General features: G+C 42.7%; 1 protein-coding gene across 1 annotated transcript in view; it reads left to right on the forward strand.

Moving 5' to 3' along the window:
- Nucleotides 1-1,499: 1,499 nt before the first annotated feature.
- The window catches only part of si:dkey-82f1.1 (DENN domain-containing protein 2A), a 36,085-nt gene continuing 13,029 nt past the window's right edge, over nt 1,500-24,555 (forward strand). The window contains exons 1-7 of the mRNA XM_039615430.1: nt 1,500-1,934; nt 16,982-17,068; nt 19,756-20,787; nt 22,072-22,199; nt 23,492-23,604; nt 23,716-23,913; nt 24,105-24,198. Of these exons, the coding sequence (XP_039471364.1) occupies nt 16,983-17,068; nt 19,756-20,787; nt 22,072-22,199; nt 23,492-23,604; nt 23,716-23,913; nt 24,105-24,198 (1,651 nt within the window). The 5' untranslated portion in view covers nt 1,500-1,934; nt 16,982. The remainder of the gene's footprint in view (nt 1,935-16,981; nt 17,069-19,755; nt 20,788-22,071; nt 22,200-23,491; nt 23,605-23,715; nt 23,914-24,104; nt 24,199-24,555) is intronic.

Here is a 24,555-nt window from a genome sequence, read left to right on the forward strand (position 1 = left end):
AGGAGAAAAGAACTTTTTGGAAGGTTTGAGTCTGGTGTAAAACTAATACAGCATTTCATAAAAAGAACATCATACCAACAATCATACATGATGGTGGTAGTGTGATGGTCTGGGGCTGCTTTGCTGCTTCGGGACCTTGATAATTTGCTGTAACTGATGGAACTATGAATTCTGCTCTCTACCAGGAAATAATGAAATATAATATCGAGCCATCAGTATGTGCAGCAGGACGATGACCTGAAATACACCTGCAAGTCCACCTCTGAATGGTTGGAGTGGCCCTGTCAAAGTCCAGACTTAAATCTGGCTGAGATCCTTTGGCCTTTTGACCTTAAACAGGCTATTCATGCTCGGAAACCCCCCGGGGTGACTGAATTAAAACAACTCTGCAAAGAAGAGTGGACCAATGAGCCAGTGTTATGAAAGACTCCTTATCTTCTGGTTATCACAAACACTTGATTGCAGTTCGTGCCAAGAGTGGCACAACCAGTTACAAGTTAAATAAAATAAACACTAAAAAAACTACATTTTGCATTTACTCTGGTTATTTTTGTGTGATTGATTCTTTTTTGTTGAAATCTGGTGCTTTGACATTCTTGTTTACAAAAATGATCGTACCAATAAAGCATATTTGAATTTTAATAGACCCATTAAGCAAAAAAAAAAAAAAAAAATGCAACTAATGCTTGATTAAAGTATACAACACCTGCAGGCTCTCACAGAGCAGTGCTGCTGTTAGGTAACATTTTTCAATCTAAGATGTGACTTTAGTGAATGTCTTACATCAAAATGTCTTTGGCCTCTTTAACATCTATTTCACTGCATGTTAATGTGTGGTTTTTGACAGGTTTGGAAGACTTCCTGTCTTTATGCTTCCAATAATGCACTTACTAAAGAGAGAGTGTGTGTGGGTTTGAACTAGTTAATATTTAATGGCCCTGGTCATCAGTATGCCCGTCCGGTCTTGTTTTTTGCTTTCTCCACAGGATCATTGAGTTACCCTGCAGCCTTGGCCTTAAGATGAGGAGCTGAATTCCTCAGTCTGTATTTCCTAACACAGGATAGGTCAGTAATCAGCTCAAACCATTTTCTCTCTGAAATCTTACCACATAGACACACATAAACACCGAGCACTTAACAACCATAGGGAGTATGGTTGTTGTTACACTGCTTTTTGGTCACATGTGAAGTCTTTAAGAAGATAAAACTGATTAATTGGCTCCCGGAGGAGGATTTTTATTTATGTATTCACTTGCGCTCAGCTTTGGCCCTTCCTGCGCCATTCTTCCAGTTTTTTTCCCCCGCCACTCGGTTTCCCTAGCAACCAGGGCTCCAATCGCCCGGCCAGCTGCAGATTAGTTCAGCAGTGGGGGGTTTAGGTGGGTGGGAGGAGTTGTGGTGGTGGTGGGGGGTGATGATGGAAAATGAAGAAGGAGGAGAGAGAGCGAGAGGAGGAAGGAAGAAGGGGAGGGGGTGGCTCGAGGGAAGGAGGGGTGGGAAAAGTTTGAGAAGGGGCGAGAGAGAGCGAGAGAGCGAGTTAGTGTCACTAAGAGATAGGGAGTCTCTGAGTGTGCGTTTAAGAGCTAGAGCGCAGAAGGAGCCGTAAAGGTTTTAGTTCGCAGGCAGAAGACTGAAGAACAGAGGAGGAGGAGGCATATCCCTGACTTTGTGACTTTTTCAGAGTGTTTTTTGTATCCTGCACCCAGTGTCTTTTCTGTGTGTGTATACGTGGGAGGCACTGACAAGGGCAATGCAAAGTGAGAGGCAGGGGTAAGGTTGCTCAAACTTCAGGAAGCGAGAGAGAGAGGAAGAAAGGCAAACTACTCTGATGCAAAGGAAGCATGCAAGTGGATGCTGTCTTCTGCGGGGTCAGGATTCGCAAAATGAGAAACTGCCCCAGGAGCACTTCACCAGGGCTCACCCAGCTCAGAAAGGTAAGATTTCACTTCTCACGTGTTTCTGTACATTATAGCTTTACTGAACTAAGTGAAAACCTTTTTTTCTTGGGAAGGTACTGTGTGTGTGTGTGTGTGGGGGGGGGTCATTAGTATGTGCAAATGATTTAAAGTCATCTCTGTGCGTCGTCCTCACATATAAAGCTTGTTTGCGTAAAGAACGCGCGTCCATGCTTTAATGCAATATGTACGACATAAGTTAGGGTATGGTTTCCTCTGAATTTTTATGAGTCACAGGTCATCCCGAACTGCTTTGGCTGCAGTTAAGGTATCATGAGTGTTGCTCAAGTAGTCGGTCAAAAAACATCTGAATCAAGTCCACGGATCTCAGCTCTCTGGACCTCCGTGAGCTGTTTGCGCGCATGCGTGCTCAACGGTTGTCAGCTCTCAGCGTTTATTAAATGAAAACAGCGTGTGGGTAGATGGTCTGGTGACAATTTGGATAATGGTCAAAGTGTGTGCTGCATTCCAAACTTGGCTTGTCAAGGGAGAGAGAGACCGAAAAGAGAGGATAAGTGAGATGAGCATTCTTCGCGGTGAACAAAGGCACCTCTTCATGTATTGCTTGTATTGTTGTGAGGGGGCAAGCTGGGGTGGAAAACTCAGGTAGTTCCAGAAAAAAGTCAGCTTACCAGTATTTGGAAATGATCTGTATGCACGAGTGTGCATTAGTGAGAGTGTGGAGCTGGGATAAAATGTCAGGACACCTGAGAGCCTGCAGTTCATATGCTATAATATACTGTATGTGCTGTAGTCATTAAACAGAGGTCCACAACAGTACTTTTTTCTTTTCTACTTTTCAGATTTTCCAATTTAGCAACCTTTTATGTTTGGACTCTGGTTCACAGGACAGTGTGGATTTTGTAGATATCCACATCAATAGCTGTTAACTATCTCTTTAAATATATAGACAAGTTGCACAGTAACCATGGAGAAACAGAAACCAACCATTCATCCAGAAAGGATGAATGAATGAAAATATAGCGCATCACAATGTTGGCTACGCTGCAAAGTGAATATAGGGCATAGCTGTAAAATTAAAATAGTATTTACTACTACAAAGTCACCACCTACATATAAAGAGGTCACCGTGGTGAATTATTGTTAAACTATAACTTACTGTAATATGTTGATATGTTCCAGGAGATAATAAAAAAGCACCATGATGTTAAATTCACTGTAAATAAACACAGTCTTGTTTATCTTCCTTCTCAGAATGTGGCCTAAAGGCTGAGCAAAATTTTTTTTTTATTTGTTTAGAAATATTCCGAAACTTGCTGGAGAAACTTCATCTTTCCATCATTGTTGTACTGATGATATGTGGTATTGCCAAGAAAGTGGAACGCTAGCCGTAACTTCTCCTCTCTGTGTCCTTCAGTGAATATGGTTGCTTTTTGTGTTGAAAGGCAGTTGAAGTAGAAATGCCCATATAAGGCAGTCATATTTGTCTGTGCTTTGAACCTATGTAGTCTAAAGATGCAGCTACCAACCATACGTGGTAGCATTAGCTCATAACTTTGAGCTTCACCTTCTTATCTAAACGTGAATACTTCTGTCTCATAAAAACAACACGTTCTATGTGGTGCACACGCAGTATGAAAAACATTGCTCTGCTATGCCACTAGTGGTCAAAGAGCCAATAATACTCCTTTAAGTTTGATACTTTCTGTTTCAACGCAGATTGTAAAACAGAAGGCTCATCTGCCATGTCCTGTAAGCAAAAGATGGCTATCAGTCAGCCAATATAATCCATCCCAGTGGATTCCTCAAGTCTCCTCGAGTATTTCAGTCTGTTGGGTGATCATTAAACCCAAGAACAAAATCCTTGGAACATGCAGCACTGGAATATTTATATTTCTGACTGAGGCGCAGCCAATTTTTTTTTTTCTGTACTTTAGGTTCATGTTGGGGTAGATGAACAGCTTCAGCAGGTCGGCGGGAGTTTTACTGAGCACAAATCAGCATTCCTCCACTCCGTCTCCTGTTTCTGTCTGTTGTTGTGTTCTGTTTACTTAAATGGGTAAGGCTGGGACGTTTATTGAATTGAGAATGGCTGACTCCCCCGGCGTTTCAGAGAGACGGTTTATAGAGCTGGAGATAAAGACACAGGGACCGTCTGTCTGCTAGTCAGCAAACTTATAATAAGTGAGCTGCAGTCTTTTCCTGTGAACACATTGTGTCTATCTCTGTGTTTGTGTCTGGTAGTAGTGTTACTATCATACACACACTGGCCTGGCAGATTGGATATTTGCATTCTGAGTTAGGATCGGAGGCTAATTGCCTCCATGGCTGTGGTGTAAGACAGTATGCACTGTAGAGGAAAAGTCAGCACTTGTGACTTTGCATTCATCACACAGGATATCTACCCTCCCTATTTTTCAGTCACGCCCCCTCCTCTGCTACTCATTTTTGCTCTCAGCCATTTGCTCCACTTTTCCCTGTTTGACTTTTCACACCAAAATCCTGACACACTCATATCCATGGTATTTTCACTCAGCGTCCATCTATGCGTTCCCTCATGAGAAACACACTTAGACACATCAACACATGCAAAGCACAAGGACTTAAATCTACTCACTGTTGGCTTTGAGAATGTTTCATCAGTATGCATTCATTGTGTGTGTGTGTGTGTTGGGGTGGGGGGTCCTGAATGCTGAAACACCAGATGTTTAGTATTGTGACAAATTGGTCATCTTTCATGGCTTGATTTTTTTTTTTTTTTTTTTACTTGGATGCATACCGAAGTGGAGAAATCAGTCTTGATTCATTGGAATGACTCACTAGAGTACGAGTTCATCCAGGAAAGCAGCGTTTAGCTCCGTGCTGACGCAAAGGTCTCTATTTTGCAAGAAAGTTAACTGTTACGGGCCTGTTTTTATGCGGACCCACACTTTTCATGGATCTGTTTTGCAAGTGTATCAGATAGCTGTGCACACATGAAGCCCGTGCACATATCTGTGTACTGCAGTTTCACTGTATTGTAAATTGTGTGCATATTTTTGCAGTGTTTCTATGTGTGTGTGTGTGTGTCCATGACATCTGTCTCCTCTATTGTTCTCAACTCCAAAAAGTGACAGCAGGCCTTTAGGAGGTTACGGCCCATCCACCCCTCCTCTTATAGGCGCTCTGCTCTTGACAGGCGCTCCGCAGGGTGGCGTGCAACTTAAAGACCCCCCCCAGGCCAATCTCCTACAGCCGCTGTTGTTACCACAGTGACATACCCTGAAAGAACAAGCGATGGTCAAAGAATTCCTCTGGTTTCCAAGTTGTGGGGCCGGTGGGCATTTATCTGTGATGTTGTTAGATGGCCATGGGTTTAATCATAGTAAAAAAAACCCAACAACCTTTGATACCTCTCTCTCTCTCTCTCTCTCTCTCTCACACACACACACACACACACACACACACACACACACACACACGGATGCAAGAATAATTCATACCATCTTAGAGACCTGGAATCCTGTGTCAACTCACATAAATGCATATATTTATGCACGGATAATGCATACCATCACACTGGATACTGGAGTCATTTATTCAGTTGGCAGCTGGTCATATAGCTTTCAAGTTCACCCGTAACCTTGACACAAACTCACACAAATACCCCCCAAGCCTCTCGCATGCAAGCTGTCGCTCTGTCTGGCATCTTCCCTCTCTTTCAGTGTCTGACTTATATTAAAAAGAGCTCTGACCACAGCCAGAGGGAAAATGGTTGCTGTGACACTAATTGGAACGTTTAACAGGACATGGCAGGCCGAATTTCTGTCCTGCTGCGCTGTTTACATAGGCAGCAGTACAGAATGTGAATCTCTAGCAGAAAGATGGGCATAGACAGAGGCAGCTGCAGTTGGATGGCAGGTTGTTAGATGTGTCCTTGGAAAATCATCACGGGAAAACCAGTGCTGACAACCACCATCCAAAGCCAAAGTGCCAGCCCCGTGTGGCTTTGTAGCCTGTGCCCGTTGGCGGCGTGTGGCATAAACCCGAACACACACATGCACGCACATGCGCACACACACCACAAAAAACACATGCAGAAAAACAGGCGCAGACAGATTCCAACAAAGACATGGAAATACAGCGAGAACGTTTACGGCCTCACTAGTGCAAAACCTTTCCATGCACATCTACAAACACTGTGTTTGAGAAGAAACATGCATTTACTCTTTGCTTAACATCCCCAACTTGGTGGGGGTAAAAAAAAAGCGTACTTGTAGGCGGAGAAGGCTGCAGTCTGGAAAGGAATGTGTCCATCTGGGTTCAAAGTGTAATTATAATGTGGCTGTACACCTCATTGATTTGGGCTCAGGTTGCCTTGTTATGATGGGCATTCCAAGCAAAGTGGGAAAACGTTAGTGCACAGTTTGAATCTCTTCTCTTCTCTTCTCTTCTCTTCTCTTCTCTTCTCTTCTCTTCTCTTCTCTTCTCTAAATTTACAGGTTGTTTACCTGTGAATTTAGGGATCTACTCTAAAATGACAATTAAAACTTTATCTGGACCTGGAGCTGAAGATTTCATCAAAGTGTAACAACATAATGAGTAGATGCCCCAGACAATCTGCAGACACAGAGCAGCTTTGATCATACCAAATCACATCTAAGCACTGTCTTGTTAGATAGAGAGAAAGTAGTAGTTGTCTCTTTGTCTGTCTCCAGCTTAATTATGGTTTCCATAATGTAATTTTTGTATTTTATTGCAATACAGTTCAAAGCTGCATTGGCTGGTTTGCAGTTCTTTATAAACATCTACCGTAGTTTAGCAATATTTAACTGAAATAAACAGAATACATTTTGCATAAGTTTCTTCTTTGTAAGTTTCTCGGTGACTCTGGTATCTTACAGAAATTATAAATCAGTTAGATGAACTCCTGGAATACTAACAAAATGAAACACCTTTCTTCTTGAGGACACGACAGTGTAAATGCACGTCTTTACATCAGTTTGTGCTAAACTCTCTTCATCCACCGGCGGTCTCAGCCCAGGCTCACAGTTGTCGGTCAAGGGGTGTGTGGAGGTCAAAAACGTCAGCTCTGACTCTGGAGTTTACACTCCGGAAGAGCACTTTCCCAAGCTCTCGCCTTTTTCAGCTCCCCCAGGGATTGGCGGCGAATTACAAAAATCTGTTTCTGTGCAGGCATGCAGAGGAGCAGGGGAGCAGGGGATGAGGGGGGTGGGAGCTCTGGTGGGAATTCTCAAGTGGAACCCTTAAAATATGAAACAGTGAAAAAAACAGGAAGGAGAAAGAGAGAGAGAGAGAGGATTTTTTGACATTGGAGCTCAACTCAGAGACTGCGGCTTGGAGGAGAAATTTGATCAGGGGCCCAGAGGATAATGTTAGTGTGCTCAAGAACCCAGGTTATTGTTGAAAGGATGTATAAGTCCACTCACTGCAGCACATTCGCTCAGGCTGAAGCTTTCTCTGAGAGGAAAGGTTTTACCATTAGGCTCAAGAAACCCACATTGTGTGTCAGCACAGTACAATAGCAGATAGCCATAAATGCTGCTTACTGTTGGATGTGTTTTCCCCACATGAATTATGGCGTATAAAGTGACGCTTCCTCGCATGTCTGTAAAATCCTGGCCCGTTGGGTGCTGTTGATAGCAGAGCCAGGTCTCAGGTGTCATGCCCTGGGATTGTTTCCATCTATTCGAGGGCTTGGTAAAACATAGACATCTATGGTTGTGTGACAGCAGTAAGTGTGCGTAAGAGGCACCTCTAGCACTCTGCTACTTGCGGGTGTTAAGAAATCATCCGCTGAAATTCATCACATCAAATAGAAAGTCTCATTGCCTTTTGTTTGGCAATTTTCCTGTCAAAGACCTTACTTACTATGTCAGTGATAATTTATATGAGCTGCAACTACTTCTTAGCATAGGGTGATCCATTGTATTTGTGGGATAGGAGCTGAATGTTTTACATTTTAAAGGGGTTTGGTGACTTTTCTGTGGATAAAACTTTGAAATAAAGGAGTTACTAACAGTACTCATAGAGATTTTGAGAGTCTCATGAAGCTGAGCTATTTCATAAGTTAAAACTTTGATCTGCTGGCAGTGCTAGAAGATGGGATCAGTGACATCACATAGCCTGAATGAAGGTAGAAATGATCTTAACTGTACATCATATTTCTGTCTGGACTGAAAGCGGTGCACTGTAAAAAAGAAACAGACTATGTAAAAAAAAATGAACATTGGTAATTTTCTACCAGGAAAATAGAGCCTTCTGGAAAAAAGGAAAATTTCGTCATTTTAAAATGGACAGTATACTATATTTTAGTAGATTTTTTTTTCTACTGTTTCATTAGTTAAAATGAAACACCGAGGATCCACATGTTTCCATTGCTCAAGCTATGCTGCTCACTTGACTAAAACATGAAAAAAAACCAAAGCAGCAGAATAAAGGTGAATAAAAAAGTAACAATATTTAAAGTACTTGAAATACTTTGTTTGCAGTGGGAGAGAGCATGCTCTTGTACAAGGAAAAAGAAATAATAGCAGCTGTTTGAAGAATGAAAATAGAATCTTTAACCCTGCTTAATTTTTAACCTCTGCACACCTGGTGAGTCACCAAGTAGTTTGTGACTATCAGATGGTCTTTTTCTGACACTCCTTCCTTGAGTTTGGTGTTGAAAATGTGTTCTGTCTTTTTTCCTGTCTCTCTCCCCTCACCGCCAGTCGGTTGTGGCAGATGGCTGCTTCTCCCTGAGCCTGGTCCTGTCTGAGGTTACTTCCTGTTAAAAGGGAGTTTTTCCTTCCCACTGTTGCCAAGTGCTTGCTTATAGGCGGTCATATGATTGTTGGGGTTTTCTCTCTAATATTGTAGGGCCTTTACATTACAAAATTAAGTGGCTTGAGGCAACTGCTTTGTGATTTGGTGCTATATAAACAAAAGAGAATTGAATTGAACTGAAAAATTTCCTTCTAGTTATGCAGAAAATCCCAAAAGCACTTTTATTTAAGCATTTTAAGATTTAAACTACATTCTTCCAGGTTTGCTCAAACTAAAGTGGTGTATTCGCTGTAAAGGTACCCAGTGTGGGTTTTTTGGACTTAACAGGGACAATGTTATGGGGGTAATGTAGGCCAAACTGAAAGCTGAAAATTGGCCTTGGAATGAGTTGGCAAGGTCTTTGGTCCTTGGAGCCAGAAGGGTAATTGGGAGCAGACTGGGGATGAGTCAGAGCTGTGCTGATGGGAGCTTTTTGTCAGTGGACAGGAGGGGCTGACAAGTCCATGGGAGGGATTTGGCGAACAGATGCTCCACCTCTGCAAGGAGAAGAAACACGACACGCTTTCCCAGATGGGGGGATAGAAAGAGAGAGAGATTTGTTTGCTATGCCTCCAAGTCAGACTCATCATCCTTCAATTCTATTTTTTCTTCTTCTCATTTTGTTCACGAAGCTTTTCTTCACTGATGGAGATAGTTAATGCCTCTTAGTAGCCTCTCAGCTTCTGTTGCTGATTAGCAAAATCCATTGTTAAGATGGAGGAAATACTTCATTTTTCAGTTTTCCACCGGGTCAGTTGTATTTTTAAAAAGAAAGACTCAGAGGATCAATCTGATTTTCAGCATTTATCTTGCAAACACTGATTAAATGCTCTCCCAGACATAATTTCATAAAAGAGGGTATCACATTTAAGTCTTTAGTGTACGACTGACCTGGAATGGAAGCCACAAACTCTAATGGAGTTAAAAGCCTGAGATGAATCATTTATAAACTCTTGACAAGTGGAGATCAAGTGTGAAGGACTTTTTGGGAGGATTTTGCTGAGTTTGTGTGGAGTTTTCCTTCTGCTTGTTGCCATTTTGACCTTGTGGTAGCCAAAGTTGTCCCATTTATCAAAAGCAAACCCAAGTTCTTGCTGTATGGGGTGAATTTGTAAGCAGAAACACTTTGTGCGGAAAAGCCCAATGACTTCATTTCAGGAGGTTGGTCTTACTTAAGCTTCCTGTGAGCTGAATCACATTTCCTATTCATCTGAGTGCACAAAGACAAACAAGTAAATAAGTACTCACTTGATGTGTGAAAAAGCCTCACAAATGGTGTCGCATTCTGTTGCATGGCTGTGCCTTCGCGCCATAATTGCACCAACAGTGGCTTTCTTTGTCACCCCAGTCATAATTAAGATTTGTTTACATTTTCTGAGGTAATATTTTGGTCCATGATCCCAGCTCCCAGTGGGATAGACTCTAGACACCAGTCATCGGGAGTCTCTTGTTAAAAATGACAACCACAATAACAAGAAATGCTATATATGTGCGACATTAGATATATAACAATGGATACAATGGTATATTTAGAATGGACTGATAAGCAAAAAACACACACAGGGAGAAATTAATTGTTTATGGTATCCCCCCACAGTTCCTGTCTGCTTTTGAGGCTAACCCAGTTTCAATGCCGTCTCACGTCCATCCTCCTCTTACAATGGAGGGAGAAGGGGGGTGGTGGAAGGCCAAGGGGAGACAACACAGCAGGGCAGGGGGATTATCAATGGGTTTGGAAAGCACGTTGCACAATGTGTGTGCATATGTGTGTGTGTCTGTGTCTGTGTGTCAGTGAGTGGGCACTTTCCAGGCTTGTAACATGTTTTCTGTGCGTGGCCAAATACTGTAGACGGGCACTCATAGTCATAGAATCAGTCAGTTTGGATTTACTCCAAGGCTTTGCTATGGAATCAGCTTGGGAAAGCAGCAGGGGCCCTGAACAGGACACAAAGACAGAACCAGAGAGAGGGAGACTGCAGAGTTGTGATAAAATTCCATTCTTTATTTGCCAGACCATCTCCTCCTCTTCCTCTCTATACATTCTTTCCTTTACCATCAAACCTTTCTGCCCTACTTCTTTAGGAACCATGCACAACCTTTCCAAGCCCTGCAAGGGCTCAAGGCAGCGTGCCAGTCACTGGGATTCCTAACATATGCCTCAAAACCAAATGCTTCATGTTAGACACGTTCGATTTGACAACCTTGCTGGGCTCACAATAAATTGGCTCTACATGATTTCTGCTTTCTGTGTAGAAGAGAGTGGGCAAAGTATTAAAACCCCGTCCCTTTTTTCCTTTGCTTCTTCCTCTGCCTCATACTTTGCTCCCCGCAACTTTAAGACTAAGTAGGAATGAAAGAGAGGTAATGAAAGGGAGAAATAAAAGAGTGAAGGACGGGTAGGGAAAAAACCCCCACCAAGTTTGCCATTCCAGAAGAACCTGGCTAAATGTGCAGTGGTGTGTTAAATTGATCGCAGGCACAGCTTTGGCACGTCGTATACTGAACCACATCATGTAAGGGATACGGTCTCCAGCTCTGCCTCGGTTGCAGAAAGAATCAGAAGAACATGATAGATCGTTTCTTCTTTACTTGCTATAACTCACATTTTGAGCAATCATTTTTTTAGTGTTATGTAGAGGCTAACTCAAGTAGTTTATCCACCCAAGGTTACTTCGCTGTATTTACTCCAAGCCGTGATATCTGTGAAATGCAGTGTGAGCTCTGAGTAACTTTGTCCTTTTTAGGTATTTCACAGTGACAGAGAGAAAAGAACAAGTTTGGGGAAGGACAAGTAAGGAATGATGATGTCATGGTGTTAGCTGTTCCTGCAGGGCTGGACAGAGAGACGGAGAGGAGGGTGAAATCTTTATGAGAAGCAGCTGTAGAGAAGAGGCAGACAGGCAGGCAGGCCTCCCGAGTTTGATAACAGCAGCCGGCCCACAGCTTGCTGACAGCGACTTAAAGGTCTGATAAAGCAGAGAGTGAAACACTGACAGCACCCTCTGCATAGAGTCTGATAAAGGTCTCATTCCAATAGCGACATTTTGTCAAGTTATCACCAAATATCAACACCTGAGATGATATTTGTAGCCAAAGTACAAAAAATAATATTCTGCCAAAATAAAAAAAAAATAAGAAGCAGACTGGTAATATCACTGTCTGAATGCATAAAGTATATATTTGCACTTCACAACAAAGACTAGGTCAACTGCTATGTGACCAGTCAAACAAGTAGACCCTTGTGTAGAAAATTTGGTGTGTGTGTGTAAGCATCAATACACTGTCATCAAATAATCGAGTTCAGCATCATCTATGAAAGGACTGCTGTGTGTCTAGCTGGGTAATTTTTGTGCTTGCTAACATATATCATATAACATATGACATACCTTGGAAAAACACTTGATGTAGGGATTACTCAAAATTCTTAGCAAACCACAAGACTTTTAAAACAGTGTCTCCAAAGAGGACACTGTTAATAATGCACAGCGACACATTTTGCAAAAATCAAACAGAGCATATCAGCACAAACACCTCACACCAACTGTCAAGCACTGTGGTGGAGAGGCGAATATTTGGGATGTTTCACAACCATAGGACCTGGGCACCTTGCATTCATTGGGTTGCTCATGACCTCTTCTGTATAGCAAAGTATTCTACAGTCAAATGTAGTCTTTGACAGCTGATACTGATAATGGATAATGATCCAGAGCACAGCAGCGAATCTGCAAAAGAATGTCTGAAAAAGAAAACAATCGAGGTGTTGGAACGGCCCAGACCTCAACCTGACTGAAATGCCAGGACCTTGAGAGAGCTGTGCATAAAGGAATTGCCGCAAACCTGAATGAGTTGAATTAACATCTTAAATAAGGGTGTGCCAAATTTGTTCCATGATGATACAAGAGACTGCAGTCACACAAAAAATAATTACTAATGATTATTATTGTACTTATATTTTCACTGAGTGCTTCTGCATTTTGGCTTATTTTTTGTTAAATAAAGAATGACACCGCGCAATATTCCACTTTTTTGTTGTGTTTACCGAATTGTAAGACCTGGTAAACACTGGACCATTATACCTTAGAACTGAGAGGGTTTTTACCACGACCGTAAACATGTTTAAAAACTATTCTCTCTCTTATATGTACATTTACCATTATATTTAACGTGTATTTTATGACACCGTGTTTCAAGACATTTAGCAACATAAGCTACATCCCTCTGAGAGGGATGGGTACCGGTATCTGGCACCGGTTCTGACATAAACGGTAGTAACCAGACCGAAAAGCAGCGCACATTTCGGTGCTTCATTTCGGTGCTTTTTTTTCCTGAGATGTCATACACTTTGGATTCGAGCCAATCATTTTACCTTTGCAAGCGTAGTAGGCGGGCCCAGGTACGCACGTTCTTTTAGAGCAGAGCTACAGATTAAAAATGCCCAGGGCGAAGCGGTCAGAAGTCTGGCTGTACTTCACAGCAAAAGATGCAAACTCAGCAGCCTGCAACAAGTGCTTTAAGGTGAATCTGATGAAACACCTGGCGACATATAGCATTTTGTTAAAAGCCGAGAAATGCGCCGTATTTGATAGCTTGCTGCGAGACCTCACACCGTGCACATCTACTGCGGGTGTGGTGCCTGTTATCGGACCCGGAGTTAGCAACATCCCCCAAAAACCCGAAGAGGAGAGTCCTGGCCCCTAGCCCTGTCAGCGTAGCAGAAATGATGACGGATGATGATGGCAGCAGCAGCCGTTCTCCTCTGCGTGAGTAGCTTCATGTTGTCCGTGTGTAATTAACGTTGAGTAGGCTAACCACATTATTACATTAATGCATGTAAGGTGAACTAGCAAACACCGTGGTAGTTACATGCGGCTGTCTTCTTGTTTGATGGCAGATACTCCCTTCACCCTGGCCAAAAAGGCTAAAATGACCAAAGAAAAGTGGAAAACAGTTAAACATGAGAGGTTTTTGGACAAAGTTTGTGTTTTTCCATTGTTTAAGCACTGCTTCCAGCCAAGAGTGAGACCATATATGCCCTATAGCTGCAGAAAAGGCTAACATTGTTATCTTTTTACAAAAAAACAGCTGAACATAAGAGGTTTTTGGACCAATTTTGTGTTCTCCATTCTTTAAGCACCGGCACCGTTTCAAAAGTACCGGTTTGGTACTGGTATCGGATAAAACCTAAACGATACCCATCCCTATCCCTCTCTCTGTGGTATATTTTTGGTGTGTTTATGTGAATCTGTCCGTGTCCAGATACCGAGGGCCCATCTGCTGATAAAATCTCCCATAGGGTTTGTTATGCAACTGATGCTTGGCTCTGATGCCCTACCTCTGACACCAGCTTTTGTTATCTTTTAAAGGTTTAACGGTATTTAGCGCTGTGTAGTGTTCACCAACCACCAAGACTCTTTCCACCATGACTGCTTTGAAATTTGTCCTGTGTTGGATATATTTTTGTCATTGATTTTTTTCTTGAGTTCACTGGATGAATAATATAAATATTAAAAACAGCAATAGAGTAATGCATGACAGAATGCAGCAGAAGTACTGTTTGTAGATAAGTCACTTGGTATCCAAAGCATAATTGTCATAAACATCACAGAATCATCTCCATTCCAGGCGACTTTCCCCTCCTGTGTCATCCACGCAGCTGAGGATGAACAGTGCCCCTTCCATTTCCTCTGCCCCACATGTGCAGCCTGTCACACATCACAGGACAGAGGCTGAAGGGGGCGGGGCAGGTAGAGGTCTTTTGGGTCGCAGTTTCCCCGTGATGTTTTTATTGGTCTCAGCAGATGACTTCCCTCAACCTCTGTATTGTTATGGCGGCCATCTTTTTTCTAGAGGTCAGCGTTAACAATGGCTGCCAATAGATGTTGCAGACAAAAGCTTTAGCACCCTCCCAGAAAAGTTTCCTCAGTAACCGAATGCTGTAAAACTAGCAATGCTGTCGAATTTACCGCTTTTACAAGCTGTGAATACACCGCTGCTCGTCAGGTTCAGGCAAGTGCTGGGAAGCGCTTGCCTTAATGCATCAGTCAAAATGTTAGAATCCAGTAAGGCAGAATCGCGTGAAAATACCAAATTACCTTTTAAGGCTGAGAATTTTGGCCTTGGGGATCCTAACAATGAAGTGGGACAGCCTAAAAGCAGGCACTGTTTTCACAGTGCAACAGTATACTCATATTTGTCGTTGCAATATCTACTTTCCTCTTTGGCTTTGACAACCCCTGTCTCTCCAGCTGCACCGCCACTACTCTCCTCTCTTCCTGTCTTCCATCCACCCCACCCCCTTCCCCCTCGTGACATGCAACACCCTTCTGCAACGCAGAAAAGAATTAAATCGTAAAGGTTTTACAGTTTAATTACGGCATAACATCCCTGTGGAAGTCTTCATGCTTCCCCGTGCCCACCCTCTTTTCCATGCTGGATTTCTGTTCTTCATTTCTTTGTTGGGTTTTTCTCGTAAGAAGAAAATAATCAGGTGGGGGAGGAAGAAAAAAAAAATCACTTGATGTTTCTCCTCAAACATGTGACCCCGCTCAGCTCACAGCTGAAAATAATTTGGGCCTACAGGCCAGTGGATGGCTGACGCAAACCTCCCTCCTCCTCCTCCTCCTCCCTTGGGGGCTAGGCTTTGGACTGATGGGGAGCTAAACACAAAAGAATGAATGGCTTGAGCTGTGGGCAAAAGCTAGAAGCTAAAAAGGATGACACATTGTTCTTGTGGTCAGCTTCTAATCAGACAAGACCACAACTCTTCCTCATACTCCATTTGCTCTTTCATTCTCAAAGAGGAAAACACACGAGGCAAAAATAGTTTTAAAACACTGAGGGCTAATTATGCTATTAGCTCAGGGAAGAGTTCAGCTATTTATATTATTTAGCAATTTACTTTTTTTTCATTTGATATTTTGACTTTTTTTTTTGGACTCTCCCCCCCTCACTTAGCAGTAAGGACAACAATTTGCGGAATTTGGGTCAATTTGGCTCACATACCCCTCAGAGAGGGAGAGCTGGGCCAGGAAATGTTTAACGGCCTGCAAATACCTCTAAGTATCCGAGCACATGTGGTACAAGTCAAACACATAAATCCACGTGTGGGCCTGGCATATGGACTCCTTGGCAGGATGTAGAAGTCTATGTAGGTGTGTTTTCATATGGGGTTTTGTGTTAGGCTATGCAGCAGGGTGGCAATGCATGTATTAGTGCCTTTGTGAATTTAATGTAGAATCAAAGTATGAATACAGCAGGATTTGGCCCTGAACTATCTCTTTTTTTCCTTGCGTTTACTACTACTTGCCAGAAGCAAAAGGCCAGGGCCTATTGCTTCATGCCAGCCCTCTACCAGTGTTTACAGGCCAAGCAATGAGCACTGTGCACCAGTGGCTCCAGTTCAGTGTTGCATATGGATGGCCTTGCTGCACTCCAAGTGGATCTGGTTTCATTATGCGCTGACAAATGGACCCAGTAATAATTGAAAACTGAGCATGTCCCCTCACCCTCGCCTTGGCACTACTTGTGTGTGATAAACAACTGCAGGAAAATGTGTGGCTGGAAGATAGACAACAAATTAAGGAAGCTCTTGTCTGGAGTGAAAGGAGAATTTGTAATGTGCAAAAACAAAATGTGTGTGTGTGCTGCAGTGCATCAGAAATCTGATCTGGCAAATGCAAAAAAGGGCAAAACGCTGAGGATAACCTAAAAAGTTGAGTGCTCCTCTATCGCCACCGCCGATATAATCCTAATGGATCTTAATTGCATTACAGTGTGGGTTTTTTTTTTTCTTTTTTTGTACTTTTCCATAATGCCACATGGCTAATGGGAACCTAATATGCCTGTTGGCTGTTTTGGCGTTTTTCAGTGCTATTCTCCAATTACTGACCAAGTGAGGAATGGTAGTTTGGTGGTATTCCATGCAATCTGTGAGGTCTGCTTCTCTGTGGCTGTCTTCAAAAATGAGTTTTAAAATAAGAGATTTGTTTGAGCCATTTGGTAGTTTACTTTCACACACCACTCCCCAAGAGAGTCCTTGAAAGGAGCATCCTCTTTTGACCAAGTCCTCCTTCATCAATCTATATGTCTACCTATTTATGAGAAAAAATACAAGCTGAAATATTTTTGGTGATACTCAGTTTTCTTTGTAACTTTTTGACCTGCAACTTGAAATATAATTCTGTTTTCCTTTTTAATAGACACTCCATCTTTCTGACTGACTGGCTGACTGTCTCTTTTTTTTTAACCTGTCTTCTCAGGATGCCAGCTGCTAGCACCATGACCGGTGGGAGGGCCCTGCTGCTCTGTACAAACACTGACAACTGCATCTACCAATCAGTCAACGGGTGGGTGTCTTAAAAGCCAGTTGAATAGGTTGCCATGTTGCTTCTATGATATCGTGTAGTATGGTATCTGATTCTAACTTGTATGGTGTTTGTTTTATCCTCCTAAACAAGGACATTTATCTCTGTGTAATAAGTGTGATGTTACATACTTATCTGTCATTATGAGATTAATTGAGGAGCTTCGATATACGAATAGTAAATAGACTGGTACCGATACACTTTCTTTCTACTCAGTTTTTTACTACAACCTAATCACACACACAATGATATTCAAACACACTCCAATGGTTGTGTTTGGGGAAATTGATTGGGCGTTCAGTTTCTTGCCCAAGGATACTTTGACACAGCAGGAGCCGTGGATCACTCCACCAACCTTCCAGTTGGTAAAACGACCTGCTCTACCACCTGAGCCACAGCCACCCCAAATAAATAACAGTAGGGTTAATGCCAGTAGTGGAACATACTAGCTGGCCAAAGCACAACTTCCTCCAAATTTCAAGAAATGCTCCCATAGCCAAAAGAAAGCTCTGAAGTGGACTTAAGCAAAGAGGAGACGCCCCTTTTCACTAAGGTCAACAGTACAACAATAGCAGGGAAGGGGAGCAGAACTGGGCAGAGGCAACCATCTGGCATCTTGATACTGTTACTGCCCCCCTGCTGCCACTGTCTGATGCGTCCATGACCACTCTCCAAGGCCCCTTCTGTCATCCTTACAGCATTCATTAGTTTCTATTTAGATTATAATGATGGGATTTTCCTTTTTGTTTGTGCCAATAGGGGTGGAAGATTTTGATGTCTGTTGTTTTGAGGGCCTGCCATGTCAGTCACAGTTGCTCAAAAGGTTCCAGACATTTCTCTCAGGGAAAAGTCCAAAACCGATGAACAGGAATATTTTTGTCCATTACAAACCCTCCAGCAGTAGCCTCCTTTCCACCCTCAGAGACCCACCGAAGGTACCGTATCACCCTCATAGAGAACTTTGCTCTAGGATGGCAAACTTACTTGTAGTTCCTAGAGTAAATAAAAGCAGAATGAGAGACAGAGCCTTCATTTTCCAGGTCCCTCTTCTGTTAAACCAGCTCCCAGTTTCTACTTTTAAGATTAGGCTTAAAACCTTCCTTTTCAATAATGCACAGTGTTAGGGCTGGACCACGTGAGCCTGAATCCGCCCTTAGTTACATTGCAGTAAATGTCCGCTATTTATTGTTAGTTTTTCTTTATCAAATGAAAAAGACTACCGATTTTTTTCTTCTTTGGCTCCACTTTTTCTGTAACTCAATCACTTGTCTCCTCTACCTAATCTGCCTCTCCTTAACTTGGCTTTTTTATTTGACCTTCCTAATTTGAAGAGAATTATTTCTTTTCCTCTGTGATCATACTTGCATCAAGTTTTGCATTTTCTTTGAAGGTCTTTGAGGAAAGTAACCCCCAGAGATTTCCTCTAGATTGCATGACCGTTGGTTTTCACATCCAGCAATGTCATCAGAAGTCACCCAGCAAGGCCGCATTTCCTCTGTTTGTTGGAAATTCAAGTCATTTGATGAATGGGCTTTTGAGCCAGAACAGAGTTTTGTGGGTCAGGAGCGGAAAAGAAAAGATGCACGTCCACACTTAGGTCCCTCTCGTCATCTGCGCATACTTGCATCTCCCTCTCCAGAAATAGCTTTGTGTGTAGCTCGTAAACTTTGACCCTCAAACCCAGAGTTCAAACAGTCATGACTCAGTAATGTTCCAGGAGTGAATCACAGCTGAGACGGAGGCACCCAGCAGATGTTTGAGCTCTTTTAACAAGAATTCCTGTTTGGCCCGTAAAACAAAGCTCTGTTTGGGTGGAACTGTAAGCACTGGGATTGTGTGGCCAATTTCAAGATTCTCTGCTGTGTACAGTAAAAGCGGAAGTGGGCAATTTAAAAAAAAAATTGCACAATTCATTATTAGATTTGACAACAGTGCAATGTAATCCCTCCCACTGTTTATTTTAATCAACATAGTTCTCACTGCTGCTTTACCAAGAAAAGCCTGCAGCTTTTGCCTTTCTTATTCTTTCGGTTTCCTTTTGCTCCTTCCACACGCTCTGGTTGCATCTTGTGTTTTTTTTTGTTCAAGCTTGCAGAAAACTTCCTCCCTAAAAACTGTAATACACTGTTTCAGAAGGACTGAACTCTTTTTGTCCCACAATAAATAAAAGCTCTGGTTATGGAAGATCATAATCTATAACAAGAAACATTTTGTAGTCATGTGTCGAGTTGAATTTCTAAAGTTTTTGACAGGTTTAAGGACAGATTGTCTGAATAGTGTGTGGTTTTTTTAGATGCTATTTCTGAATTATTTTTGTGTTTTCTGTTGGCTTCTTCCCATAATATGGATTTGTCAAAAGTGTATTAGTGTGTGCAGCTTCTAATAATGTCAGGGCCTCATCTGAAGTGTTATTGAGCAAGACACTGGAAACAGACACTGACACATTGTGAGGTGGTTTGGTATAAATGCAGAGTTTACCATGTGTTTTGCCATTTTCCTTACGGTTCTTCATTGTGTCTGCATTAAAATCAAACAATAATGAGATTTAATTGTGTTCTTTAGTTCTGTGTACAGGTTTCTTAATTAACTGATTTATTGCCGTGTCTCTCCAGTATTTTTTCTCCTTTAATTTGTGTGCACGCTCATCTTTCCATATCTTTCCTTCCTAGGCTCCAGTGCTGTGGCTTGAAGCTTGGCGAGGCTCCATCAGCAGTGGTGCCCCAGCCCAAAGAGGTGTGTGGGTCACCAGTGGACAGAGACAGGAGGGACACCGCTGTGTCCATAAAGAATCACCTCTCTCCTCTCCTCAGCCCAGGTCCTCCTGACTCCATGCTGGCTCACAGGAGAGCCACGACTCCTGCTACTGACCCACGGGCTCCCAACATGGAAAACGGGCTGTGCGCTAAGCTGAACCACAAGAGCCCAGCAGGAGCCAAAACTGCCAGCATCCGTGATAAGATATCCCAGTGGGAGGGCAAAAAGGAGTCTGCTCCAGTAACTATTTCAGGAACATGTCCACTAAGTGCAACACAGAAGGAAGCTGAGACAGTGAGGAAAAAGGAATCCAAAACTACAGAAGTTCAAAGGACAGACAGCAAGAGGTTGGTCAGCTGGGACAGACAAGACTCAGGGAAGGAGAATGTTGGTAAGCTGGGGGATTCGAGACCTAAATCCCCAGAAGCCCCAGCAAACACGGACAGAGAAGTGATGGTAGAGAGGGGATTTCGGGCTTCTAAGCCAACAGAACAACCCCAAGACAAGAAAAGTGTTTTAACTCATGTTAAGAAACTGGAGAAGGCAACAAAGGAGGTTCCTGACAGACCTTCATTGGCATTCCCAGGGAATTACTTCTGTCCTCCCTCTAAGGAAGAGCTGGAGGAGACAGAAAAGAGGGGCAATGAGCCCATTTTTGGGACTTTTGACATGGCTCGACCTAGTGGGACACGGAGAAGGAGGGAGGGAGATTCAGAGAATGTGTACAATGAGCCAGGTGCTCCATCTATAAACCCTCTCCCTAAACCTCAAAGAACCTTCCAGCACCACACGCCGCCCGCTACCCCAGCTTTAGGGCCTTTCTTGGGGAAGGGAAGAAGGAACTTGCCTCCTTTGCCCTCCATTCCTCCTCCACCTTTACCCACGTGCCCACCCCCAGGAGTTTGCAGGAGACCGTGGGCAGATAAAGCACGCAACAGTAGCAACAGGTAAGACACTGAAAAGAAAGAAGGGAAAAATATCCTTCCCGACCAAGAATGTTAGACCTTTACTCAAGTTTAATAATATGCTGAAATTGTGGAAAAATAAAGTTAACCCAGCCCACACACCTCAAAAGCTAAAGTTTTCCAAAAGTTGTAAAGTGGGAACTGGATTGGCCGGTGATAGCTCGGTGTACATGTCCTTAAACCCTTCCCCCATCAGCACTAAACAAACACGGAGGTGCACAACATTTCCCACATCTGCTGTAAATCAGAATCACCGGTGACCTCATCCTTTTTTCTAAATAGCCCACAAAATGAGCTCATTGGTTGGATCTCAGGAATGTACACACCGACGCAACTAGTTCCTCCATCTAAAAACTCCACTGGAATAATAGAAGAGCGACATGAAGAGTCATGTGAAAGAGCTGAGGAAACCTTTGCTTTTTGACAAAATTACAAAAAAATGAGTTGTTAAAAATTCATTTGGCGTAATTACGTTAAAAGTGCAAAATCTGATCGATCTGAAAAGTAGTCTTTTGATCGCAAATGGTTAAAGATGTTTGACTTTTCGGCTCTCGATAGCCCTTCAGTTCAGATGGTTACAATCAAAAAAGCAGGACTCTCTGTAGGGAAACCAAAAAAATGTGAACTCTGCAGTATTGAGCACATCTATTGTTCGCTTTTTCCAGTGGTCTGAATTCTTGTTTCGGAGCTTGGCTTGGATCTGTTACATTCCATACCATATGTGGAGGCCTCGCTCAAGTGTGTGCTCAAGTGTGTTGCTGTGTCAAGCCCTTTGTTTGGTCAGGCTGTCTCCCTCTTGAGTGTCCATTGCAGGGTGCTTTTCCATAGATGTGCCTTCACCAGTCACCAGATCCACTTCATCCAGTATTGTTCAGTTTTGGCTAAAACTGTGTCAGAGCGGCGACACTGCATTTACTTTATCTAACTTTATTTAATATAAAAGGAGCAAGGCATAATACTGTGATGTACTCTGTTAAATAATTAGTCTGTATAATCTAATGCAGTAAAGTTGCAAGAATTACTTTGATTCCAAGACTTTTGATGTACTGTTTGTGCACGCATGTGTAAATGTATGCATTCTGCTCCAATGGATCCATTTGGATTGATGAAACAGACGTGGTTATTTTGATGATACAGCTAACAAACTGAAATATCAGTTTTATGTTTTGCAAGTGAAAAGAAAAAACCAAAAACATTACCGTGACACATGCTCGCTTTAAGATATCAGTCAAAACTCCTTCGTCTCTGTGCTCCTCTGTCCACCAGGAAGTCCTATGAATTTGAGGATCTGCTTCAGTCGTCTGCAGAAAGCTCCCAGGTGAATTGGTATCATCAATCCAGACTGGGCTTAACACGCACTTTATCAGAGGAGAATGTCTATGAGGACATAATAGGTAAATATTACATACCAAAAATGATCTCGGTAACATCTTGCCTTGCACGCAAATTCATAAACTGACTTAATGTTTGCAAGAAAGTGTTTTGTGACGATGCTTCGAGACCCTTGAGTTGAATTTCTCATACAAATGTGTTACAGAGTTCACTGACAGTTGACAAAGAGGGCAAAATCTCTTTACTCTACTCTTTTTATTTTTTTTGTAATTTAGAGCTTTGCCGCTCAGCTTTTTATTAAAAATTATACATAGAAATTCCTCACTTATTGTCTGCCGTATTATGCCGACCCCACCTAGAGCGCGTTTAATTTCATAACACACAATAGTGGCGTTGTGTGAGGTTGCATTGTAGCTGAGGTTGGCTTCTGTGATTGTCAAGGCTCTGGGATGGGGGTGGGAGTGGGGGGTGATGGGGCAGACTGGTATGTAATGGTTGCTGTTTTTGCCGGCAACAATTTAAATTAAGTTCAACTACTTCTGAGTGATGCCGGAGCTTATTTTAACCCTGTTAGTTTCCTCCTTTTGTACAGCAGTGTTAGTTAAAACTCTCAGACATTGTTCACTGAACACTCAATAACTTCCCATGGGTAAAGCGAGTCAGACTAACTATATGTCTACTAATAAAACTGTTCAGGGAGGCAGTGATGAATGCTTGCGACGTCCTCAAAGTCTTGCCTCCCTCCACCCACAAGCTTTTCACAAACACCCTTTGAATACACAGTCTCATGTCACTCTTTGCAGACTGAGAGGAAGGCAACTGTTGCCATCACATGTATTCAGTCTTATGCCTCTTTGATGGGGTTGACTAGCTGATAGCATGCAGAAACACATTATGGAGATTAGTGTGACATTCTCTTCAGCAAGCAATGTGGAAAACAGCACACTGATCTGTTGTTTTTCTTTTTTTCCTTTGTCTTTTTCCTGAGCAAGAAGGAACAGGGAACTGAACGTCCCTCTTTATTTGCGTACAAGTCACATCTGGTGGATGGATTGATAGAGCAGGGGAGAGACAGAGGCAGATGGAGAGAAAGAAAGAGACAGGTTTTGGAAAGCTACCCCACTTCGTATACGCAGGGGTTGCTTTTAACTTTAGCTGTGCAAATGTCTTATCATGATGAAATATGAGCTGGGTTACACATACTGCTACTTGTAATAGCTCTCGGCACATCTGGAGTAGGAATCGTCTGGCAAAACAAACGTGAGTGATATGGAAAGAGTGCTTATCTGTGCTTTGGAACGAGCGCGCTATTGTGTAACTTGTGACGTTAAAAAGATGTGTTTTTGCTTTAAAGATCCCCCGTCCAAGGAGAACCCCTATGAAGATATTGAGCTGGAGAGAAGCTGTTTGGGAAGCAAATGCGTTTCACTTGCCTCTTCGTCTCCTGTCCCCAGCACGCCAAATAAGGTACATTAAGGATGGATAAATATGGATAAATACGATAATCAAATAGATCCAATGGAATTGGAAAACCTAACCTAACCTAAAAGTATGCTAAAATGTGTCTGTCCCCATCAGCTCTCCTCCAAGCCTGGCTTTTTGAGACAAAACTCGGAGCGACGAAGCTTCAAGGTCCCCGAGCTACGCAAGACCAACAGAGACACTGGCATCTCCTCACCTTCCCGTATCAGCCCCCCCTCCACACCCAGCAGCCCTGACGACACCCCGTGTCTCTCAGGGGACCCTTACAATCGCAGACGGAAGAAAATCCCTAAGGTATGAACTCCCACTTTGGGATTTATAGAGGAGCAAGAACATTTCTACTGTATGTTTCCTGTGTGGAAGAGTACCTAATGAAAAGGGCTCACTGAGGTTGCACTGAAAGGATCTTGGTATGACCCAGGCACATTTTTGTTTATTAGTTTAAAGGGTTAAAGCCTTTGTGTTTCTGTTCTCAACTCCTCCAGATGGTGGTGAAGATCAATGGGATCTTCGAGGCGCGCAGAGGGAAGAAATGCATGAAGAAGGTGTCTCAGTCTGCTGAGTCCAGCTCAGGGAGAGGTGAGCCATCAAGTGTAACACCAGGCTACTGTCTATCTCTGATTTAGTGAAAGGAAATCGAAACTGACTGCACGGACATCTTTAACTTGTGAAACATTGAATCCGGTACTGCAGCGCTTTCAAGAAGGAGGTTGCATTTTTCAATATGTCTGTTGTCTCAAGTAGGGAGATGCATTCAATTTTACTTAATTCAGTGATTGTCTGGCACCATGTGGAGTTTTTAGTAATCTTCATAAGGGAAACTAGATTGGTAGTCCAATGAAAACAAAAGACACAGAAAATAGGCAACTCAAAGACAGAAAAACAGGACTTTACCATGCAAAGCAACATTTAGACAATCCTGGGTTCCCAGTTGCC

This window comes from Oreochromis aureus, linkage group 7, assembly GCF_013358895.1.
Source record: "Oreochromis aureus strain Israel breed Guangdong linkage group 7, ZZ_aureus, whole genome shotgun sequence".
Classification (NCBI taxonomy): Eukaryota; Metazoa; Chordata; class Actinopteri; order Cichliformes; family Cichlidae; genus Oreochromis; species Oreochromis aureus.